At 41.0% G+C, this 24,046-nt stretch overlaps 1 protein-coding gene across 3 annotated transcripts; it reads left to right on the top strand.

Moving 5' to 3' along the window:
* The first annotated feature begins 159 nt into the window (after window positions 1–159).
* On the top strand, window positions 160–22,804 carry arih1 (ariadne ubiquitin-conjugating enzyme E2 binding protein homolog 1 (Drosophila)). Of its 3 annotated transcripts, none has more exons than XM_052061397.1 (16): window positions 160–334; window positions 635–718; window positions 9,441–9,847; window positions 14,258–14,325; window positions 14,424–14,571; window positions 16,459–16,551; window positions 16,629–16,684; window positions 17,407–17,473; window positions 18,463–18,569; window positions 18,664–18,706; window positions 18,804–18,875; window positions 19,382–19,512; window positions 19,986–20,043; window positions 20,140–20,400; window positions 21,107–21,219; window positions 21,322–22,804. In XM_052061397.1, the coding sequence occupies exons 3-16, from the start codon at window positions 9,563–9,565 to the stop codon at window positions 21,404–21,406; spliced, it is 1,587 nt and encodes a 528-aa protein (XP_051917357.1). In that variant the 5' UTR covers window positions 160–334; window positions 635–718; window positions 9,441–9,562; the 3' UTR covers window positions 21,407–22,804. The 3 variants fall into 3 exon arrangements, with proteins under 3 accessions (XP_051917357.1, XP_051917358.1, XP_051917359.1); XM_052061398.1 differs by having other exon boundaries at window positions 160–340; XM_052061399.1 differs by lacking the exons at window positions 160–334; window positions 635–718; window positions 9,441–9,847 and adding an exon at window positions 9,886–10,000.
* The last annotated feature ends 1,242 nt before the right edge of the window (window positions 22,805–24,046 follow it).

Below are 24,046 nucleotides of genomic sequence, written 5' to 3'. Positions count from 1 at the left end.
ACAAAAATGTGTTCCGCGTTGCTCTGTCACGAAATAATGACACTGCTGCAAGGTACTGTATTGGGCTGCTGAAAAGCTTTATAATATTTACATGTTTTGTGAAAGTATGGATTAAAACGTACAGTTAAGTATACAAATTTCTCCCTGCTTTTCTCACAGGGATCTTGTTCAGTCTTTGAACATGTCACTCAGCAACTTCTCCCTTGGTTGTGCTGACAATGGTCCTTTGAAAGAACAATTGCTTGATTGTTCCAACAAAGCTGAGCAACAGCAGCATGAACAGTCGCCCAACCATTGACGGGCCACAAAGAGGGCTTCCACAGCTGGAACTCCGGTGAGGGTAAATGGCACTGACTTGTTGACTCAGCCACACCCACGACTGGTCTTGCTGAGTCTCTACCTGTTTTAGGGCCTTGCAAATTGTTGCTACAATTAGACCACACTTAAAAAAAACATCCACATAAGTATGAGAGACTGGAAGATTGTTGCCTTACTTGCCTTGAGTCACACAACTAATATTATGTGTACACAGCAGCCACTAATTTTAAATTGGTGATTTCTTTAAACAAAATCTGTCCGGTCAAATTTCACTGTCCTTTATACATATGATACCGCTGTTATCATTTTTTCACAGAGCCATTATGAATTCCTACCAACTTGGCAGTGCTGATAGTGGAGGGACTTCGTGCAAGGGGACAAGATTAACACCAAATGCTGTGTAAGCAAATGTCAATTTGTCATCCTCCTAATGTGGGCTGTCTACACATGCAAATCAATCACTTTGAATACTTACTGTAGATGCAAGTCATTAATTGTCAAACCCTGTGATCATTGTCTACTCATTTATTTCTACATTCCACAGTTTAACACAACAATCCCATCGTTTTATTTAATGAGCCTGATGGCCAGTTAATCATGTCATACAGGAAACGCTACCCATTGTGGCCACCCCACATTGAGTGGAAATTTCAGATATCTGTCTTTCTTGCCATTTTCACATGGATGTAATATAGCTCTAGGTCAGTTTATACTCTGCCACAACTCATTTATATTAATTGTATATTTACACAGCAAATGTATAATTGATCTGAAGGTAAACTCAAAACATATTCAACACATTTATAATAGGAGCAGGGACAAACCTAAGGAGAAAGCAACATTTAGAATTGTTCGGCTTTTAAATCTGATATGACTGAATTGGCCTATAGCAGTATACAAAATGGTGTCAGTCGTCGGTTCCAGTGAACACTCGGATTGGCTAGGTTTGTTTACACAGCCTTGTTGAAATGCTTTTTTTCATGGTACTAAAAAAAACAAAGACCAGCTAAATCATTTAAAAATATTTTCCACCATTAATTAACGTGTCTATGTTCACACCTGCGATTTAGTCTCCAATTAACCTGGCATGCATGTTAATGTGGGAGGAATCTGTAGTACCCAAAGAAAACCCATGGAAGCTTGATGAAAACATTCACAGAACAAATCAAACCCTAAACTTCAAAAAGTGTGAGTCAGACATGATGCACACCGTGTTGCCTAAGTAAATAATCCAAAATGGTTAGTCTGTAGTTGCTCAGTTTTGAATAACACTTAACATTTATGTAATGAATAGGAGAGGCAGAGACCAAAATATTGGAAAAATGGTTCAGGCAGAATTTAAACCCATCTCATGTGTATATTATTAGACTATCAATGTATGCCCATTGTCTTGTCTGATAAATGCCATTTTTACACTTTAATGAGCTGAAACGTTTTCTTTACAATAAATGTTCTATGCGCACAAACTATTCTATTTTCTAAACAAGACATTCTGATTAATATTGTGTTTGTGGAGTCCACCAGTTTTTATCAATCACAGAGGGCAGCCATTTTGACTTGTGCTGTCGACTGAAAATGACATGATGGTTGCTCCGGGCTCAGGTAACAACTAATCACCACTGTTTTTGGAATAATGCAATCTTTATAATAAAGAAAGGCAACAGAAAAAAAAACAATTTACTTTTTGAAAGGCGGTAAACCTTGACTTTGTGAAACTGCCTCACTCAGCACTATATCCCAGGTAGCGATGGAAAATGGTGGGTAAAAAAAAAGTGCAAAGATTGAGGTGTCAGCACTCTGACTGCAGCTTCGATCGCCCTGCCTTGCCATACGCTGGCACTAATATAATCCACACAAGGGCTAATCCAGTTGTCCCTTTTCAGAACAAAGTGATGTCATCTTAGTTTAACAGGCAGGAACAGGCAATTGTACAAATTCTTGATAACCTGGTATGACTTATGTATATAATGCATTTTAAAAATGTAAATGATGCCCTCTGACTTTTTGTCAAGTCATGACCTCCATAATCTTGTTTCGGAGGATTTCTTGCGTTTTGAAATGAATTAACAAACGTTTTTTGTTGTTGTTTTTTTTTACCCCAACTGTTACCTCAAATGTGTCTCACTTCTTATTGGTACAGTATAGTATTGGTCTCATTTTATACAATACATCCATATCACCTTTTTGTTTTAAACACATTTTGTAACAGAGGTGATGTTATGCACGAAAAAAAAGTTGTACTGCTACTTAGTGGTATCTATCCACAACTACAATGTTGGGATTTTAAACTAATGCATAACGTGTGTGTGTGTGTGTGTGTGTGTTATATATATATATATATATATATATATATATATATATATATAAAATTTTTTTTTTTTTTTTACAAATGCACCTCATGCAAGTCTGATGAGTGATATTTGTACTCCAGGGGGCCCAAACATGTACAGTCCATAGAGGGCGGTATGGCAAGCCATTTATTCAAAATCCCTGATATCAAACATAAGTGTGTTACACTAGTTCGACACTTGGCCACACTAGTGACACCGAATGTCGAACTAGTTGCATACAAACTCCAACTAGTCATTTTCAGCAACATGTTAACTTGTCAATCATGGATTATTCTAACATGTGAACTTGTGACCCGTGATTTCCTGCGCGAGTAAACAAGTGTGAGCTGAAATACTAGTTTACTAGTGGCGGATAAAACAGTAGCTAGTTTACTAGTTAAAGCCCCTTGACGCCTTAATATCTAACTAGTGAGTGTCAAAAATGTTACTTGTTCACTGGTGATGCCCCAAATATTTACTAGTTGCACTAGTGTTACATTTAATGTCGGACTAGTTCAACTAGTGAGGTTTAAAATGTTCACTAGTAGAACTAGTGGATGCCAAACTGCTCACTAGTAAGCTAGTTGCACAAAATATAATGAGGTGGGGCAGAAATGTGGCTGCAGGATTCCTATTGGATCTGCAGTTAAAATACACCAATCAGGATTCAGATTTCACACCCACTTCATTTGCATGTTTTACACTAGTTTACAAGTTGTCCTGAGGATTTGCAGCTAGTTGACTAGAGGATGCCCATTATTGGTTACATGTCGACGAGTGAATCCAGAAATCCAAACTAGTAAACTAGGTGCAATCGATTTGACCTTACACGTTAACTAGACGGTTTCAAAATGTGAACATGTTCACAAGTCAATGTAGAGATATCCACTAGTTACACTAGTTGGGCTCATTTTCAGTGTACTTGTTAACTAGTGATACACATGTTTCCTCGCTAGTAAACTAGTTGGGTTCAGTGTGACACACTAGTGAGCTAGTGACACAGATTTTCATATCACTAGTTAACTAGTGGAACATATTTTGTCTCACTTGTCAGGCTCAATGCTGAACATGTATAGATTTTGACTGAACATGTTTGACAAAGCTGGGCACTAGGTGACATGTGCACACATCTAGTTTACTAGTGAAATTATCACATTTGGCTAGTTTACATGTTTGGCAGTTACAAAACTTTACAAGTTCACTAGTTGTGCACACATGTCAACTAGTAAGCAATTTTATTTAGCTAGTACGATGTACATGCCAGCGAGTGTGCCAAAAACATGAGCTAGTGCAACAAAAATCCCTACATGTTAGATGTTTGTTGCACTCGTGCAGTCGCTCACAAGTGCTGATTTACACCAACAAGTGAAAAGAAAAGCCCAACATGTAGGAAAAATGTCAAGTTCACTTGCACAAGTTCTTTCTTGGTCTGACTAGTGAGACAAAATGCCTCCCACTAGTTAACTAGTTGAATAAACACGAGCGTCTCTAGTGAACAAGTGGCTAACTCTGGACTCAACTCGTTTACTAGAAAGAAAACATGTGTTTCACTAGTTCATAAGTGAGTTTGAAATGAGCCCAACTAGTACAAATAGTAGAAATTGTCGCATTTACAAGCTAACTAGTGAACATTTTGAACCTCACTAGTCAGCTAGTAAGGTTTAGAAGTGTAACTAATGGACATAATATGCCTGACTAGTGATCAATTTTTAAACTGACAAGTTCACTGCTAAGGCCAGAACACCTGAACTAGTGTACCCAGTGGACATTTGGCCCTTACAAGTGAGCATGTGAACTGTAACATGCGATCATTCATGTCTCAGTTGCGACTCGAACACCGACATTTTCACAGGTGGGCTGCATGTAAATGAAGCAGGCGGGACAAGAATTTTCATTCGTTAATATTCAGTGAATGAATATTCAGTCTTAAAGCTTTAACCCTTACACGCCCAGCTCATAATACCTGAAGAAGTACAGAAGTGATTTTATAAAAACAATTCATACTTTTGATTAATCTCTCTCTCTCTCTCTCTCTCTCTCTCTCTCTCTCTCTCTCTCTCTCTCTCTCTCTGTTAATATATGTATATATAAAATGTTACAATAGAACAAATCTGAATAAAATATCTAATCAATTGCATTTTTAATACATTTTTGAAATGGTAAAGAGACTTTATGGACACTATATATATTTAAATACATACACACACAGTGGAGGGCAAAAGTAAAATAGAAAGCGTCAAAATTATCTTACTATGGAACTAGCGGGCGTTTTGGGGCTTACATGTTCACTCGTAAGCGTCAAAATGATCTTACTAGTGAACTAGTGGGCGTTTTGTGGCTTGCATGTCAACTAGTAAGCGTCAAAATGATCTTACTAGTGAACTGTTGGGCGTTTTGTGGCTTACGTGTTCACTAGTAAACGTCAAAATTATATTACTAATGAACTAGTGATTTATGGCCTTACATGTTTACTAGTAAGCGACAAAATGATCTTACTAGTGGGCGTTTTGTGGCCTACATGTCAACTAGTAAGCCTCAAAATGATCTTACAAGTGAACTAGTGGGCAATATGGAATAAATACTCAAAGGGCTTGCCTGGCAAGCCCTTTGAGTATTTATTCATCCATGATTGTATTGTAGACCAATGAGAGCACGTCCGACAGACACGAGGACTATGGGCAGCCAATCATGATGCATTTCGAGCCAAGCCCCAACAAAAACGGAGGAGAAAACTTTCAGACGCATTGAAAGCTTTTCAGGTAAATATTAATCTTGCTGTTACACAAAATGTTGTTTTACGATTATGCCTATACAAGATGAATCCTGCTTAAAAATTTGCTCCAACGATTTCGGAGATGTGTCTGACTTTGACAGCAATGGCGGCAGTTCAACGCTGACAGTCGCAGTCGGGTGCAGATTTATTTCGGCTGGACTTTCTAAAATCTGCCGTTTGCTCTGACAGTTCTCTGTCTGAGTCACATTTTGTCTTATTACTCACAAGCTAATTGACAAAAAGAGTTAAAGTTAATGTTTGGAACATGATTTTGCTCTTACTGTTTGCTGCCTTAGTTCGTTGGAATTATTCGCTGCCTGCATTACATGAAGTACATTTTTAATATTCACAAGACTAACTGTGCATTATAAATAATGTAACATTTGCACTATGTTTTACTGGATCTACAACTAAACTAAACTAGGTCCTCGTTTCTGGGAGAGTCCACAGCACCTCCTGCATCATAACCATTCTGCCGGCACACCTTCAGCAGCACGATGTTTCTAACGGGAGCTGGAGGGTGATCAGCTTCATTGAAGAACAGGAGGAGAGGCACAACGTTTGTCATCTGTGATATGTTTTTAGACTTTTCTCCTAATTAAAAAAAACGGTGTATGTTTTGTTAATTTCTTGATATAGTTCTTGTATTTAAATATTTTGACAATCAAATATTTTTCAACTGTTTTGGATATGAATTGTATGAAATAAATCAGTGAAGCCCCAATCAAATTCTACTCCATCTAATCTGCTCATTCACGCTGCTGTCAACCTGCTGTAAATAATGCCTTCATTCATGATTGTAGAAACCCCAGAACGGTAAACATGTGATTATTTTATTTTAAAATATAAGAAGCCTATGTTTTTCAATTGTGCTCATTTTCGTTGCATTGCACGACAAATATAATAGATGAGCCGGTTTGGGGACATCAAACAAGCTGCTGCTCAAATTGTAATGCGATATATTGTCCTGCTCTCCTAAATTCGCATCTACACCACAAATTATAGCATCCTAACTGATTTAGCAACAACTGAAAATTCACATCAATATTTAGGGAGAATATGTTGCAGAACTGTTGCATTATATGGTGCCGTATTAATTTTATTTAGTATAGCATACATATCTAAAAGTGGAAAGATACTGTAGAGCTGTACCATTACTCTTTCTCCGTGTACATAATAATGACTGGTAAAAATTGCTTGAGCGGCCCGGTAGTCCAGTGGTTAGCACATGGGCTTCACAGTGCAGAGGTACCAGGTTCGATTCCAGCTCCGGCCTCCCTGTGTGGAGTTTGCATGTTCTCCCTGGGCCTGCGTGGGTTTTCTCCGGGTGCTCCGGTTTCCTCCCACATTCCAAAAATATGCATAGCAGGCTGATTGAACACTCTAAATTGTCCCTAGGTGTGAGTGTGAGTGCGAATGGTTGTTCGTCTATGTGTGCCCTGCGATTGGTTGGCAACCGATTCAGGGTGTCCCCCGCCTACTGCCCGGAGACGGCTGGGATGGGCTCCAGCACCCCCCGCGACCCTAGTGAGGATCAAGCGTTACGGAAGATGAAAAATTGCTTGATTCCTTCTGTATACTGCAGATATTACGCAAATGGCGGTAAATAATTGTGAAAGCTCAGAATCAGGTTTTAAAGGGTTAATTTTTTGCTGGGTGGAGCTGTTATCTTGGAGCCAATAGGAGGTGTTCACTTCTGGCACTGTCCTGTCTCCTGATTAGCATTTAGCGTAACTAGTGTGACCAGTGAGAGCCATTAGTGTTTCACATGTTGTACAAGTGAACATTTTGCCATCACTAGTTAACTAGTTAAATCAAACGCCCATTTAACTGGTTGACTAGTGAGTAGGGTGACATCCACTATTTCCACTAGTGCGACATTTTGACTTCACTAGTTTGACTAGTGAAGTCAAAATGTCGCACTAGTGGAACTAGTGGATATTTGGGGCATCACTGGTGAGCAAGTAACATTTTTGGACTCACTAGTTGGATATCAAGGCTTTAATGATCTTAAACTAGTGCACTATCAATGTTTTATCCTTCACTAGTTAACTAGTGGATACCCTCCATAAGCTTCAGCTGGTCCAAAATTCAGCCGCCCGCATTATCACACTCACGCCATACATAAACCATATTACCCCTGTCCTTCAACATCTCCACTGGCTCCCCATTTTACACCGCATTCAATATAAAATCCTGCTCCTCACATTCAAATCCCTTCATAACCTAGCCCCTCCATACCTATCTGACCTCATCCATATTCCTACGCCTGTCCGCTCTCTTCGTTCCTCCTCCTCTGTCCTCCTCTCTGTCCCCCCTGCTCGCCTCGTCACCATGGGAAATAGAGCCTTCAGTCGCTCTGCTCCCCAGCTTTGGAACTCACTCCCAGCTGACCTTCGTAATTCAGACTCACTAACACATTTCAAATCCAGCCTCAAAACACATCTGTTTCGACAAGCCTATTCACTCAGACCATAAAGCCATTATTTTATTTATTTATTTTTTGTTGTATTTTTTCTTATTTGATGTTGTTTTTAACATTGTACTCGTGATTTTAACTTCTTGTTGTAAGGTGTCCTTGAGTTTCTAGAAAGGCGCCCACAAATAAAATGTATTATTATTATTATTATTATTTCAGCTCCCACTAGTTAACTAGTGCAGGAAATCATAGGCCACTAGTTAACATGTTAGAACAATCCACGTTTCACTAGGTAACATGTTAACACTTTTTAAACCTTACTAGTAAACTAGTAAGACCTTGAACCTCACTAGTTTGGTCTAGTAGGCCACTAGGGCATAAAAAAGCCGACTAGCTGGGAAGTTCCCTCTGCTTGTGTGCTTCCAGGTGTCACTAGTTAGAATTTTGTCAGCACACGTTGGACAAACATGGCACTAGTTGCCAAAAATGAGTGGCTAGTGAGGATTTCTGTGCAACTAGTTCGACATTCGGTGTCACTAGTGTGGCCGAGTGTCGAACTAGTGCTGAAAGAGATCGAACTAGTGTAACACACTTATGTTTGATATCAGGGATTTTGAATAAATGCTCAAATGGCTTGCCATAGGGCGGCACAGTGGTCGACTAGTTAGCACGACACCCTCACAGTGCAGATGTACTGGCCTTCCTGTGTGGAGTTTGCGTGTTCTCCCCGTGCCTGCGTTGGTTTTCTCTGGGTTTTCTCTGGGTACTCCGGTTTCTTCCCATATTCCCAAGGATAAATGGATGGAAGATAAATTGAAAGTATACCTGTAATTAGATAATATAGTCAGAGTAAAGGATGGAATAGACAGAGGGTGACCAGTGGACCAGACTTTGCCCACCTGTGATCTAGTTTAAAAATATAAAATAATACTTACTCCACAGTATCCACAAACGGGATTTAATGTACCGTTTCAGTAGAAAGGAAGGTTTTCAAAGAGATTAGTCCCCTATTGAACTTTTTTACCACATTCAGTCTTAAAACAGCATGTTAATAATCCGCGGTCTCCGTTGCTGCATAATCCACCACGCATTTTGAGTGGGATGCAGGTCTGGACTGCAGAAAGGCCAGTCTCGTATCCGCACTTTTACTACGAAGCCATGCTGTTAGAACACGTACAGCAATTGTCTGGATTGTCCTATTGTTGTGAGGACCGCACCTCATTCCCCCGAATAAAATAGTTTTTAATGTTTCGATATTCCGGAAACGCTTAATGTATGGCAGGAAAAAATGAAAAGCCAGAGCATCTAAAAGCATCTAATTTCTTGTGGGAAAATAATAAATTGGGTGTTAAAATGTGAAATTAAAGGCTGACGTTTTTCTGAATGGGACTCTAAATTAATGTCCGAATATGTCTAACAATTCGAAACGTTTCACGGAAGCGGGAAGTGTTTCGTCACGTCGGGAAGGCTTTAATTCGGAACGGAGGTTTTTTTTCGTGGATTTCTGTACAGTCCGTGTGACGTCAGCGCGTCGTCAATTTGTGACGCCGTGTCCCTTTGTTGGCTTAACAGCGGCGACGTTTTGTTGTTATTTTCGCAGCTGCCTGGAAAACAAGCTCGGATCACTTCGCCTCCTTCGGCTCATTCCGCGAGCAACCGCGCGCACACTGTGTTTGTAGACCTCTAGGTGAGTTTGTCACAAGTTGATAAGCGCCCCTAGGAATGGACTCAGACGAGGGTTATAACTATGAATACGACGACGAAGAGGAAGAATGTAGCGAGGACAGCGCCGAAGAAGAGCCCGAGGACGACACCCTGGAGCTCGGCGAGGTGGAGTTGGTCGATCCGGTTGTGGCCGCCGCGGAGCGGGACGAGTGCGGCGATACGGTCGGAGGCGGTCAAGGCCCCGGCGAGGAAGAGGAGGACTACCGCTTCGAGGTTTTGACCGCTGAGCAGATCCTCCAGCACATGGTGGAGTGCATCAAGGACGTCAACGAGGTTATCCAGGTAGGCAGTTTGTCGTGTCACGGGTCGAGACGGCCGAAGTCCGCAGGTCCGGGGCTCTTGATGAACAGTTACCAGGCCATGGTTGTTAGCTTAGCAATTAGCTCTCGTGGAGTAGTTTACTTGCTGGAAGTTGACAGGTTAACTGGGGTGGCTGTGAGTACACGAAATGCGGACGCGATTGTAGTCGTTCTTTGTACACACAGCGTGTATCCACAAACGGTAAACGTGAAACTTCATTATGGACATGACAACACTTCAATGCTGATGTTGATCCAGGGAGTAGTCTAATCCCTATTGAGAAGTTGGCAGCAATGGTTTCCAAAGCTAATGCTACCTTTCTGTTAGCCACTTTGCTAGCTAGCAAACTACAAGTAGTGTCTTCATATCGATAAGCCAAACATTTCATTCTTCTGACCCAGGCCACTTCGTGAAAGTGCATGCGTCTACGAACGTCGCGCTAGAAACAAAATTGGTTAACTACATTGGCTTCAACGATATTTTTCACTACTTGACGAAAAGCTTGGTCATCGAATTAGTTGACGTCGGTTGATTATATGCCCAGGACACCTTGGGTGATGGATTTTTACAAATATGTATATCTAAACCTTTTTGGATGGGTATGGGTTGATTGTGACGCAGGTTGATACTTGTTTAACAGGTAAACGTCTCAGAAGAAATGTATTGTTGTGGTACATAGTCTTGTTAGGGCCTCCATTTGCTGTCTTGTACGTCATGCCACACTTGAGGAAAACAACAGTGAAAGTTGCATGTCTTTAACAAGTAGCGCCTGGCAACAGCATACATTACATTAAAACATTTGACTGTCTTCACATTGTTGATTGAATTCAGTAATGGTGTATATGAAACAATTATGACCCAAGCATGGGGAAACGGTTGTGAGCAGTACACGTTTTCATTTATGCATTTAAACATTCATTCATTCATTCATTCATCTTCCGTACCGCTTGATCCTCACTAGGGTCGCGGGGGGTGCTGGAGCCCATCCCAGCCGTCTCCGGGCAGTAGGCGGGGGACACCCTGAATCGGTTGCCAGCCAATCGCAGGGCACACAGAGACGAACAACCATCCACGCTCACACTCACACCTAGGGACAATTTAGAGTGTTCAATCAGCCTGCCACGCATGTTTTTGGAATGTGGGAGGAAACCGGAGCACCCGGAGAAAACCCACGCAGGCCCGGGGAGAACATGCAAACTCCACACAGGGAGGCCGGAGCTGGAATCGAACCCGGTACCTCTGCACTGTGAAGCCGACGTGCTAACCACTGGACTACCGGGCCGCCCATTGCTACAAATACTAAACACACACACTATTAACATGATCTGCAAACCTGTAAAATAGATTGCGGGCATGAGACATCATACATGTATTTAAAGGTAGGACTAGATACGTTTTTTACTTCATCCTACTCCCTTGAACATAACTATGTTGAATGAAGACTGATTTCTTTCTTTCTTTTTACTTTTTTATCTACCTTATTTTCTGTCAAATTATTACTGTATATGTTTTATGTTCAATAAACAAACAGTGAAGGTACTTGTTTGAAAAAAATCCAAATGTGATTGAGAATTTTTATTTTTGAGGGGGTCACAGGCCAGTGGCATTAAGCAGAAGAGAATATTTTGGCAATTGAAAACATTACAAGGTGATGCTTATGCTTCTGAAAAAAATTAAAACAATTGCTGTTTTTTATGACACCATTACACCCATCACTGATTTGTGAAATCTAAAAAAATTGTCTAAAACTGAAGCCACCTGCATATCTAGTGTTTCAAATGCAGCTAGTCTAGGCTGACTCAATTCTGCGCAGATTCATCATTGCCGCATTATTTTAAAATTTGAAGATATAGTCCAGTCCTCGAGAAATCTATCCAGCAATTTTTTTTTTTTAAAGATGTCATCGTCCTCCAATGCATCTGATTCAGCTCATAAGCAAACTTAGCAGAAGCCTGCTAACAACATTTGAATCTGGTGTTTTGGAGGAAGGAGGCATCTAAAACAGACTAGACAGGGGTTCTCAAATACTGGACACCCTATATCAGCAGTGGCCTCAGTTCTGTTACTGCGCCATCGACGTAACCAGATTTTTTTGGTTGTTTTTGTTTTGAAGAACACGCCATAGTCTGTCAAATGGAGTAGTAAAGTAAATTGCTTGTTAAAAAAAGATGCTCTGTTTTGAATGCCAAGTCCATAGACCTTATCGACAAATTAACGATAAAAGCTCAAGGTTAGAGTTATGAGTAACAAATAATGAGACCAGTGTACTCTGCTCTGAATGGTTAGAATACATGAAGGTAAAACCCAATCACCCATTTCGGCGGATTTAATCAAGACGGGCTCTAGACAGAACAACACGATAAATTGATGACTCCCCTTACCGTAACTCATTCAGTACCAGCCAATTCTGGACCAAGTCTGAAAAGACGTTTAAAAACGTCTTTGCGAGTGAATGAGTTGAGAATCGATAAATGTGACACTTTTTTTTACCCCAAAAGTACAGTACCCTTCGAGTACAAAATGAACAATTGTCACTTTGTATAGATTTTTATTGGTACACAGGGGTTGTGAATAGGTTGTATGATACTGTATGTAATGTTTGATAGTACAATTTTAAAGAGGGTTGTGGGTGCCACCATATTGATATGTTATCATATACAGTATTGTAGCGCCTTATCAGAAAGTCACAGAGTGCTACCTCCTCTCTCGCTCCTACCTGTTCAAGTCATGTGTCAAGAGGTTATTGTGGATTCATTCTATCAAGGATTTTCATTTGCGGCCACAACTTAATTTATTGCAGTTTTATCTCCCTACTTTGCAGGCTTTATTGTTATTTTTAAGCCGGACCAGTTGAGAAATTATGATTTTATTTATTTCAAATTTTGGGTGCTTTAAATTCAGTCTCTCATGGCGCTGCTTAAAATGTGCTGTTAGTTTATTCCAAATGCACTTAAAAAAAAAGTCCAAATGCAGCCAGTACAAACTGGATAGTAAAGAGCTGGATTCAGAAACTGGAAGCAGGGCGCGCTCTGCCTCCAACAGCAAAAGAGGACGATGAAAAGACTTAACTGTTGAAGTTTGTCTTAAAACAGCTTCCCTTAACTAGAATTTTGTATCGCATTGTAGCCAAAGGTAAACTAATGGTGGATTAATGCACCTTTTGAAATCTTGGCGTGGTTGTGCACAGCGAAAGTTAATAAACTACTTCTGGCGCACTTCTTTGTCGTCTTAAAAGCAAGAGACAAAACGGGAAAGACAGTAAAGATGATGAATAGGAGTCATGGCAACTAACTTTCTCTTCACACAACATAACAAGGATTTAAAAGGTGCATTAAGCCTCCGGGATTGTATCTTTGGCTGCAATGCGACATGGGATTCGAGTGAAGGGAAGCCATTTTAGGCTAAAAAGAACTTTCACGTAGTTATTAGCCAGTCATCCCCAACCGCTGCAGAGGTGCAAAGCATGCTCCTCACATTTATGAATGCAGCCTGCAGCTTGCTACCGGTTGAGAATCGTGTGGCGGTAGTTGGCAAGGGGTGGGTTGGAATGGCTTCATAGAGGCGTGAAAACCCCTTAAAAAATACTCCCCACCCCAGAAGTAGACCTCAATTTGCCCGATATCCACCAATTGCAGGGGGTTTGGAAAATATCAACCCTAAAAAGTGAGGGATCACAAGTGCCCATCACAACCCCTCAACAGCAAAACACAACAATGAAAGACATAAATCAAGTTTGTTACATGTTACTATGGCATCTTTTTGACAGAACACCAAATTTTGCATCTTCGATTCAGAAAGTGCACTTCATAGAGCGCAGCGCCAAGAATAAAAAGGAGTAAAAGTGCGAGCTACCCTGCTGCTTTAAACATAGTGAGGATCAAGCGGTTCGGAAAATGGATGGATGGATGGATTATAAATGTATTGAATAATAGAGCACAGTGATTTTAATTAATGTTCTTTAATGATAGATTGGTTTTTTTTTTTTTTTTTTTTTTTTTTTGCCATGAATTGAGCAGTAAATAAGATAAGTTAAGATGTCCTTTATTCGTCCCACACTGTATTCCAAGTTTAAAACATGGTGAGGTGCACAGTTGAACATTTAATTTTGTGATTTGCTTGCACCACACTTGGGGAAGCACAGCTCATCACGATTGATCAGGTTTTAGAACAGCTGTTTTCAGACATGGTAACTACCAAGACTATGCTCAAACAAATGATTATCGCAGACATCGTCAGACAGAAGGTGAACTGTTGCTACCTACATTTGAAGATTCTGTTGCAATCATTTTATAACAAATTTTACAATGATGAAAGAATATTCATGCTTCCTATTAACAGTGAAAAGTTTTAAATAATCTTTACACCTGACCGTCCCTCTTTTGGTTTCTCTAGAATCCTGCAACAATTACACGTATCCTTCTTAGTCACTTCAACTGGGATAAGGAAAAACTCATGGAAAGGTAATACGATGTTAGTCTTAACTTTTTGTTTTTGCAGCTACTCTTATTAGGTTGGCTGAGCAGCTGAGGGTATTTCGTGTTTTCTTGACCCCTCACAGGTATTTTGATGGCAACCTGGACAAGCTTTTCTCCGAGTGTCACGTCATCAACCCGAGCAAGAAACCTCGCATCCGTCCTCCGATCAACACCAGATCATCCGCACAGGACATGCCATGTCAGATCTGCTATCTGAATTTCCCAAACTCTGTAAGTTGACATCGTACTTTAGTGAGGCGATGTGTCCCGATGTGTAAATTGTGCCATTAACTAAGACAATGTTATCGGCAAGCGGATGTCTGTGGCACATAATAATGCATGCTAAATTAAAGCTACATCATTCCAATTTGACACGATTGTTAACTGTAATTTTCTTTGTGTCAAATTTAGAAGACATTTATTTTCACTTTAGAGAGAATATGATGTTGTATATAGCAGAGCAATATCTAGGGATGCACGACCTTTTTCCACCAATGGCGATAACCTGCTTCTCATAACTGATCTTTTTTTATGTGTGTACTATATACTACATTATCCATATGTATGTACTTGATACAGAATTTCTTATCGAATGGCTTGCATAAGTATTGGGCCCATCACAGCTGGTGCATTTATACTGAGATTGGTTACGCTCAAACCATCAGTCATTTAGGTCAACATTTGAGCATTCAGAAATCCTCAGGGAACTTCTGGAGTGTGTTCGCTGCACAGATTTGAATGGGGCCCAATAATACCACATGCCCTACTTTGTTTTTTATTTAAAAAAAAAAAACTTTTTAATATCGTTTACAATTGTCCCACTTGCTGTTGATTCCAAAAAATAAAATAAAATCCAATTACATGTATCTTTGTTTGAAGCCTAAAATGTGACAAAAGGTTAAAAATACTTTCCCAAGCCCATGTATCTGAGTCTTAAAAAATATGAAAAAATGAATGCATCAGTTAATACAAAAAAGTGCATTGGTCTTTAAAACATTCCAAATTTTATACAAAAGTCCCAGTTTGAATAAGTCCTGAAAGTACATCACTAACCAAGATACAAAATCAAATATTCTCCGGCTCAGCACAGTCTCTCTTTATGGCGTGCTGAAAACGTACGATCTTTCGTTGCCTTGGTCATATTATCTTGCGTGCGTTGTCCCTTGGGACAGCATGTACCATATTCTTGTTAATCTTTCACTACTGAAGCATGCTTTCAAAAGCCGCCCAGATCACCATTGCTGTGTGAAACCCAACTTTTGTGAATGCAGTGTCGTCTTTTTCGTCCCTGTCCAGCCGTTGCACCATTAATCTGAGCATAGTCACTGGGCTCATGAAGGCCAGTTCTGTCCTGGGTTGCTCCCTTGACACTCTGGAGGAGGTGGGCAACAGAAGGATGCTAACTAAGCTAAAAGCTATGATGGCCAGTCCCTCCCACTACCCTCCAGCCCGCCCTGACAGCACTTGGTAGCTCCTTCAGCCAGAGACTGTTACACCCGCGCTGCAAGGAGAGATACCGACGCTCGTTCCTACCGACTGCTGTCAGGCTCCTGAATAAAAATAACAACAAATATAATAATAATAATTAAATGATGTGAAAGACAATTGTAAATAGCACTGCGATTTATCCATTTTGTGTTTATATTGCACTTAATTGAACGGTGTTTGTTGTTTTTTTTCTTCTTCTTTCTACCTACATTCTTGCTGCTGGAGGCTGTAAATTTCCCCAGTGTGGGACAAATAAAGGATATCTTATGTTGTTGTCTATCGAGAATGAACATGTATTGGAACAACATTGTTGGGTTCTGGTAAACATGTCTGCAAAGTAGCTTGAAATAAAATAAGTTACAAAAAAAAAAGGCTCACCCTGGTGTAGTGATGGTGGTGCCATATTTATATGCTAAGTGGCAGTACCCAGACCAATGTTACTTTATTTGAGGACATCTATTGGTGCAGTTCTGTTCATGTTGTGATGTCATTTTCTTCCCTCTCCCCCAATAGCGGTCCGATAGTTGTTGTGCATCCTCTGCTATCTGGCCAAATGCAACGCTGCTTTTGATGTGTTGCTCAGTGTCCTGTTTTCAAGGCATAAAGGGTTGACATGCTTGTGTTTTACAGTATTTTACCGGCTTGGAGTGTGGACACAAGTTCTGCATGCAGTGTTGGGGTGATTACTTGACTACTAAGATCATAGAAGAAGGGATGGGACAGGTAGACATACAATCTTTTCTTTAAAAAAAATTGTATTGGCAATGTATTGATGATGCACATTTTGTGTTTTCCTTCAGACCATCTCTTGTCCTGCTCATAGTTGTGACATTTTGGTTGATGACAACACGGTCATGTAAGTGTTCCTTTTGTTCTTCTTCGTCAGAAAAAAATAACCAATGATACTTTTGTAAAATCAAAAGCTTTGTGTTCACATTGAGACCATGGTATTCCTTTGAATTTGAATCCTTGGGTCGGTAACTGGTTTAGGCCTCTACCTATTAAGCTGACACTAATTGTCTTAACCTACATAATGATGTCGCCCACTAACAAGATATGAGATGGTTATCTCATTAATCTATATACAGAGCAAAATATGGTCTAAAATGTGTAGCTGGTAAATGTTGTGACTACAGTGACCCCTCGCTATTTCGCGGTTCATTTATTGCGACTTCGGTGCATTGTGGATTTTTTTCAAACAGTTATAAAATATATATATATTTTTTGGGGGGGGGTCCCCAAAAATCAGTGTCTAAGTGTTGTTTACAATGCGTACTCGTGTGTGGCACTCTGCTCAAGCGCGGAAGGTCCAGGTGGGCCGTGTGTGTGTGTGTTAGTACGCTCTGCTCAAGCGCAAAGTCCCACGTGGGGCAATTTTAAAAATATATATATATATGTTGGTCGCTACTTCGCGGATTTTCGTTTATCGCGGGTGGTTTTGGTCCCCATGAACAGCGATAAACGAAGGATTACTGTATTTCCCAAATCTTGTTTCATTGTCTATGTGGAGTCTCTAAAGCCTGAACCAAACATTTCCAATTTTAAGAAATTCTAACAAATCTTCAACTTCTCCTACAGGCGGCTTATCACAGATTCAAAAGTCAAGTTGAAGTACCAGCATTTAATTACTAATAGTTTTGTAGAGGTAAGTTGAAATTTCTTTCTCTCTTTTGACTGTTGGAAAATAAAGTACCAAGTTTTCCGTATTCGTATAAGCTACTTTTCCCCCCAGAATTTGAACCCTGTGGACTTTACTACCACAAAGCAGTTTTTGTATTTTACTGACTGGCATCAAGCCATCAATGGATTTACCCCTTCTTGTGACTTTCTAACATTATTTACTGTAAAAAACTTTATCTGTGCTACTGGGGGGTTCATCGGACCACACACTCCCAAACCAGATGTATAATGAAAATGTGACTTTCGATAGAGACAAAAGTTTACCATGATGGTAAAGAGCAAAAATGAACTTATTTGCGCATACGAAAGCAGCATCAGCACTAACCACTGTGGCATGTAGTGAAAATTCATTCATTCATTCATCTTCCGTACCGCTTGATCCTCACTAGGGTCGCGGGGGGTGCTGGAGCCCATCCCAGCTGTCTCCGGGCAGTAGGCGGGGGACACCCTGAATCGGTTGCCAGCCAATCGCAGGGCACACATAGACGAACAACCATCCACGCTCACACTCACACCTAGGGACAATTTAGAGCGTTCAATCAGCCTTCCATGCATATTTTTTGGAATGTGGGAGGAAACCGGAGCACCCGGAGAAAACCCACGCAGGCCCGGGGAGAACATGCAAACTCCACACAGGGAGGCCAGGCCGGAGCTGGAATCGAACCCGGTACCTCTGCACTGTGAAGCCGACGTGCTAACCACTGGACTACCGGGCCGCCCATGTAGTGAAAATAGCTAATGAATTATAATAAAATGGTTTGTTAAAATATTACTTCGTCCATGGAGTTGATAGAAGTTAGATGATGGCCGAGTGTATGACAGGTACTATATCGACCAGTGTCTCATAACTCCCATTTTGGTCGGGGTCCACTGTACATTGATAATCACATGAGTTCCATTTAGCTGCTAGTACTGTAGTGGTTCAAATCGTTTGAATCTGTGTGTCATTTTCAGTGCAATCGACTGTTAAAGTGGTGCCCCGCTCCAGACTGCCATCATGTCGTTAAAGTTCAGTACCCAGATGCCAAACCCGTGCAGTGCAAGTGTGGCCGTCAATTCTGGTATGAGACAAACGTTAGAAAAAGGTCTTGAATGTCCAAGGCGTGAATGTATGCAAGTTTCACTTTTTTGTTTTTGTTTTAAATCATGCTGCAGCTTCAACTGTGGTGAGAACTGGCACGATCCTGTCAAGTGCAAAGTATGAGCAATTGATGAATACAAATAAGAATCTCAATTTTTTACAATTTTTTGGGTCAAGTAATCTTTTCATCTCTGACATCACTTGAATTTTGCAGTGGCTGAGAAAGTGGATTAAGAAATGCGACGATGACAGTGAAACTTCAAACTGGATTGCCGCAAATACAAAGGTAAAAAGTTAAGTAGTTACTTTGTGAAACTAATCAAATTAGCATTCTGGATATACTGCTGCTCTAATTGCTGTGGGCATGACTGAGGTTTTTTTTTTTTTTCTGGCTACCGATGGATTTAAGAACAATACAATCCTTTAGCAAATCATTTTGTTCCCTGCCTGTGTCTTATGCTCGAGTCAAATCTAACAGTCAAGTTGGAAACACTGATAAATCTCACAGGCTAAGCACAGATCAACTGCGAGGGCGGTCAGTAAAATGGGTCAGGTTGAAGATAAGATGGTTGTATTCCTATTTGTGTCTCCATAATCAGCAGAGGGAACCTGTGCCCAACTTGACATTGTGAACTGAATGCGTGTGCAGACCGGTGCAACAGTCCGTTTGGTTGCTCAATATCCACTGAAATATACGATTAAAAAAAAAAAAGATATACCTTGAGCACCTTGATTAGAAGTCAGTGTTTTAGATATGAATGAATATCATAATCATAATCCTGTCCCTTGTAGGAGTGTCCAAAGTGCCATGTGACCATCGAGAAAGACGGAGGCTGCAATCACATGGTTTGTCGGAACCAGAACTGCAAAGCTGAGTTCTGCTGGGTCTGCCTAGGCCCATGGGAGCCTCACGGTTCTGCTTGGTAAAAAACGCTCATTGTTGATGTGATTTAAAAAACAAACGTTTGCCATGGAAGTACAGAACTTTGTCGCACTTAGCCGACGCAACATTAGTTACACCCGAACAAACAAAATGAGATCTTGGATTAGATGTCTTCATTTTTAATTTGGTCTGCATGTCTTATGCCAAGTCTGGTCAAAGCAATTTATTCATTAAAATAATAAAAATTACAACACACACTTTGGGCGTGTGGAAAATCCGTTGTACTGTACTTTTGAGGGGGACAAACTATTAAAAACTTGAGATTAACATCACCTTTCTGGAAATGAGCAGAAACTTGAGCAACCCGAAATGCGGCAATTATTTTGGGCAATGAGTATGCTAAAGTGGAGCTACCGCTTTTGCATTTGACTGTTATTCCATGATTCTCGTTCAAATGTCCACCCGTAAACTAAATTGGTATTTCACAAAACATGCCGTGTTGTTGTGTTGTAGGTACAATTGCAATCGCTACAATGAAGACGATGCCAAGGCCGCCAGAGACGCTCAAGAGGCAAGTTGTCTGGAAAGGCTGATGCGGCTTTCCGTCTCGGTCTGGCTTTCCGTTGGAATCCGCCTCAACGTCATGTCTTTTCCATCCCGTGCGCAGCGCTCGCGGGCGGCCTTGCAGAGGTACCTGTTCTACTGCAACCGCTACATGAATCACATGCAGAGCCTGCGCTTCGAGCACAAGCTGTACGCTCAGGTCAAGCAAAAGATGGAGGAGATGCAGCAGCACAACATGTCGTGGATTGAGGTGCAGTTCCTGAAGAAGGCTGTGGACGTGCTGTGCCAATGCCGCTCCACTCTCATGTTCACTTACGTCTTTGCCTTCTACCTCAAGAAGAACAACCAGTCAATTATTTTTGAGGTAAGAGACAAGGTCGCATGATGCTCCATTATCCTCCAGGAGGGGGAACTCTTGGTCTTCTGAGCTCATTTTCACGTGCACTTGGTCCTGTTTTCGTCGCGGTGATTCACACCTTGGCTGCCCTTTGTCTTTACACTCGGACGTTGTACCATGAGAGGAATCATTTCATACAAGCATACAGAAAGTGAATGCATTTAAAATACCAGGCTTGAGATAAGGGTCAAAGTCACCAAGCAGACTGACTAAATCTGAGTTTGCCAGCCAACAGCCAACTTGACACTTCTGTGTCACTTGCTAGGCCGGGCCCCGCATTTTAAAGGCACACATATTCAGTGACTTCACTTGCTTGAACTTTGGTGACGAGATGAGTAAAGAAAGGAAGTCATGGCTCTTTAATTTAATGTCCAGTACGAAACTATTTGTTCACACAGCATGTCCATAATCCCGTTGAACACAGAAACATGTGCCCCCCGCCCCCCCAAATAGAGGGGGCGCGCACCTTCCTGGTGAATGGATGACTCCATGTGACATGTTTTTTTTTTTTCCCCCTGCTCCCGCAGTATCTTGGACTTGATTAAGTTTTACATTTAATTTTATAAAATAGTGAATTTTTGTCACCCACTGAGTTCTGGAAAGTAACCCCTGCGATGAAGCAAGTATCATTGTGCGTTTATTGTGGCTGTAACACATTTTGCCACCTTCCCAGAATAACCAGGCCGACTTGGAAAATGCCACTGAAGTGCTGTCTGGTTACCTAGAACGAGACATCTCCCAGGATTCCTTGCAGGATATCAAGCAGAAAGTACAAGACAAGTACAGGTCAGTGGAGGATCTGGAGCGAAATCGCACGGGCTTTGATTAGTGTATGTGATCAGATGTGTGTGTGTGCGCGTATTCGTGTGTGCACATGTGTGCGGGCAGATACTGTGAGAGCCGGCGACGGGTTCTGCTGCAGCACGTGCACGAAGGCTACGAGAAGGACTTGTGGGAGTACATTGAGGATTGAGGACACGTCTCAATGCTTTGGACTCTGGAGTACCTTGACAAAATAAGAGCGCTGATGCAATTGATCAGGGCAGTACGGGCCTTCTGCTGCCTCTCTTTTGGCAAACCTACCACTTTTGCATCCTTTTCGTTAACAATATCGAAGTAAATTATATTTAAATAAAAAGGTAGAGTAATAAAAGAAAGTGTACTACAGTATTGTTAGCAGCAGCAAGTCCAGTTTAAACAAACATACTTTCTCTTTTGGTTTGTTTTGTAACACGTTCCCCTTAGCTACCTTATTTTCCACTTTTTTTTTCTTTTGTGAATCTTTTTAGATTTGTTTGTTTTGTTTTCCCCATTAGTGTGAACATGTTTTAAACAGCTTTAATCGTCCTGGCCATGTCTGCAGTACGTGGCGAGGTTCTTTTGTGTGCAGGGCTGATTGTAAAGGGGCAAAGACATTTCATAAACAAAAAAATGAGAAGGAAAAAAAAATAACTAGTAAGTCTGTGGTTTTTTCCCCTCCCCAATTTGTAAATAGTCCATATGCATGGAAGTTAAAGGGCAAGTGTGGTATGCGTTTGCATCGTTTTGACCTATTTATTCTTTATGAACATCGTAAAAGGTGTTTGGCAATAAGGAGCAGCGCACAGGTGACCTCACCAGGAGCTCTGAAAGGACACTACCAAGCCAGACATGGTTTGGCCAGACATGTCCCAACACGCATCCGCTTGATGTCCGTGCTTCTAACCTGCTGCCCGACACTTCAGTTTTGTTTTTTAGTTAATTCTTTGCCAGACTGAGTGACATTCACTCTTGTTTTGTTGCTGTCCCCCTCCCACCCTCAAACACGGCTTGAGGTCCCCCATCTTCGATCTCCACTCGCACCTTGTTCACGGAATGTAGTGGCAGTGCTAAGTGGGTGTCCAAACAGACCAGGGACCAGGGATTTGAGGGCGGGGGAGGGGGGGGGGGTTTCTTATTCTCGCGAGTAATGCTGATAGTGAAGATGTGACTCCCCGCAGGGGGGGGGAGATTGAACATCGTTTTAAATGGATATCACGATGGTAGGACAAGGTTGCTTGTGTTTTTTTTAATTTGATGATTTAACGTTAACGAAATGTCGGTGCCCCAGTGCTGCAGGTTGTGGGACAGCTCCGCTTGTAAATGCTCCCTTTGTTTGTGTGGAACATGTCGGCCTTTCCGCAGAGAGGACGCGCATGTACAGGCACTGATCAAAGTCACAGGAATGACAGAACAAAGTGTCAACAACCCCCCATTCTAAAAAAAAAAAAGTTGCCCATTTCTAGTACTATGGGGCGGACAGTTGTGTCTCAAAATGCTTGTGTTCAGACTTATTTTATCCTAGCAAATTATAAGCTGTATTGTTTATTTGAATAAATGTCAAGAGAAAATATTTTCACAAGCTTCTGTGTGAGTCATTGGCACATTAGGTTAAATGCCCCGTTATTTTGTACCTTCTGTATCCTTGACATTGGCGTTGTCATTGCAGTGCATCCCTTCACAATGCGCAGACCAGCCACGAGATGGAGACATTTCCATGACGCCTGTTTCCACTGAAGTGTGTGTCAAATCCAACGCTTGGTTTTAACGTGCCATATCGCCCGTTTCTGGATTTGACCTGCATTCATTGGATTAAAGGAGCCAAACGAGCCACAATTTGCCGCCTTTCGGCACCCGCAAATTATAGATGAATAGACTGGATGAGCAGTCCAAACATTTATTAAAGACAAATTAGTGAGACACAGTATGAAATGGCCAATATAAAATACAAACATCTCTTGGAAATATAGGTCCTTGTCACAGACACGACATCTCAATCCACTTTCAGATCCAATACAAAAAGTTCACGAAAAAGACAATGGGTAACTTTGCTCCAGTTTGTGGTAAAATACATTCTCGAACAAGGACAGTTCTACACAGGGGAAAAAATGTTCACTGTTAAATTGGCATTAAGGCACTGCAAAACACACTTAAAGCATTATTCTAAGATTTAATGACATTGAAAATCCCAGTGAGAAAAAAAACATGACCTAGGAGGGCCTTAAGACCTCATAGCAGCCGCCACGGTGTGTTGTCATCAGTAATATGACATCATACCACATGACTAGCTCCCAAGTAGGTCAGTTACAAGCTCCAAAAACGACTTTTTGGAGGAAAGGCTGTTGGAAACCCTGCATCTCAAAAAACATTGTTCACTTTGTGTCATCAAAAATCACCTGCCTATTTTCAACACTGGTCAACAGCAAATTTTAATCCGAGATGGCTTTGTGTCCCTCAATATTTTCTTTCAATGATTTTCACGTCTTGACATTTTTTTCAACACATCAGGATTTTGAGATACTTTGGTTGTCTATTTGTCTAAAGCTCACACAATTCTGATTTTACTAAGCATTATTTACAACCATGATGTTTTAGGCAAAAAAAAAAGCCACCTGCTGATCCTTACCCATGATTCATGAATATTAACATTACTTATGAAAACCTTGGGAACCAGAGCAAAAAAAAATCTACAAAGGTTTACTTGCATCTCTGATTTAAAAAAATGTTACACAGTAGGGCAGCCCGGTAGTCCAGTGGTTAGCACGTCGGCTTCATAGTGCAGAGGTACCGGGTTCGATTCCAGCTCCGCTTCCCT

Source organism: Hippocampus zosterae, chromosome 3 (genome assembly GCF_025434085.1).
Source record: "Hippocampus zosterae strain Florida chromosome 3, ASM2543408v3, whole genome shotgun sequence".
Classification (NCBI taxonomy): domain Eukaryota; kingdom Metazoa; phylum Chordata; class Actinopteri; order Syngnathiformes; family Syngnathidae; genus Hippocampus; species Hippocampus zosterae.
This window is presented reverse-complemented; position numbering and strand designations above follow the sequence as displayed.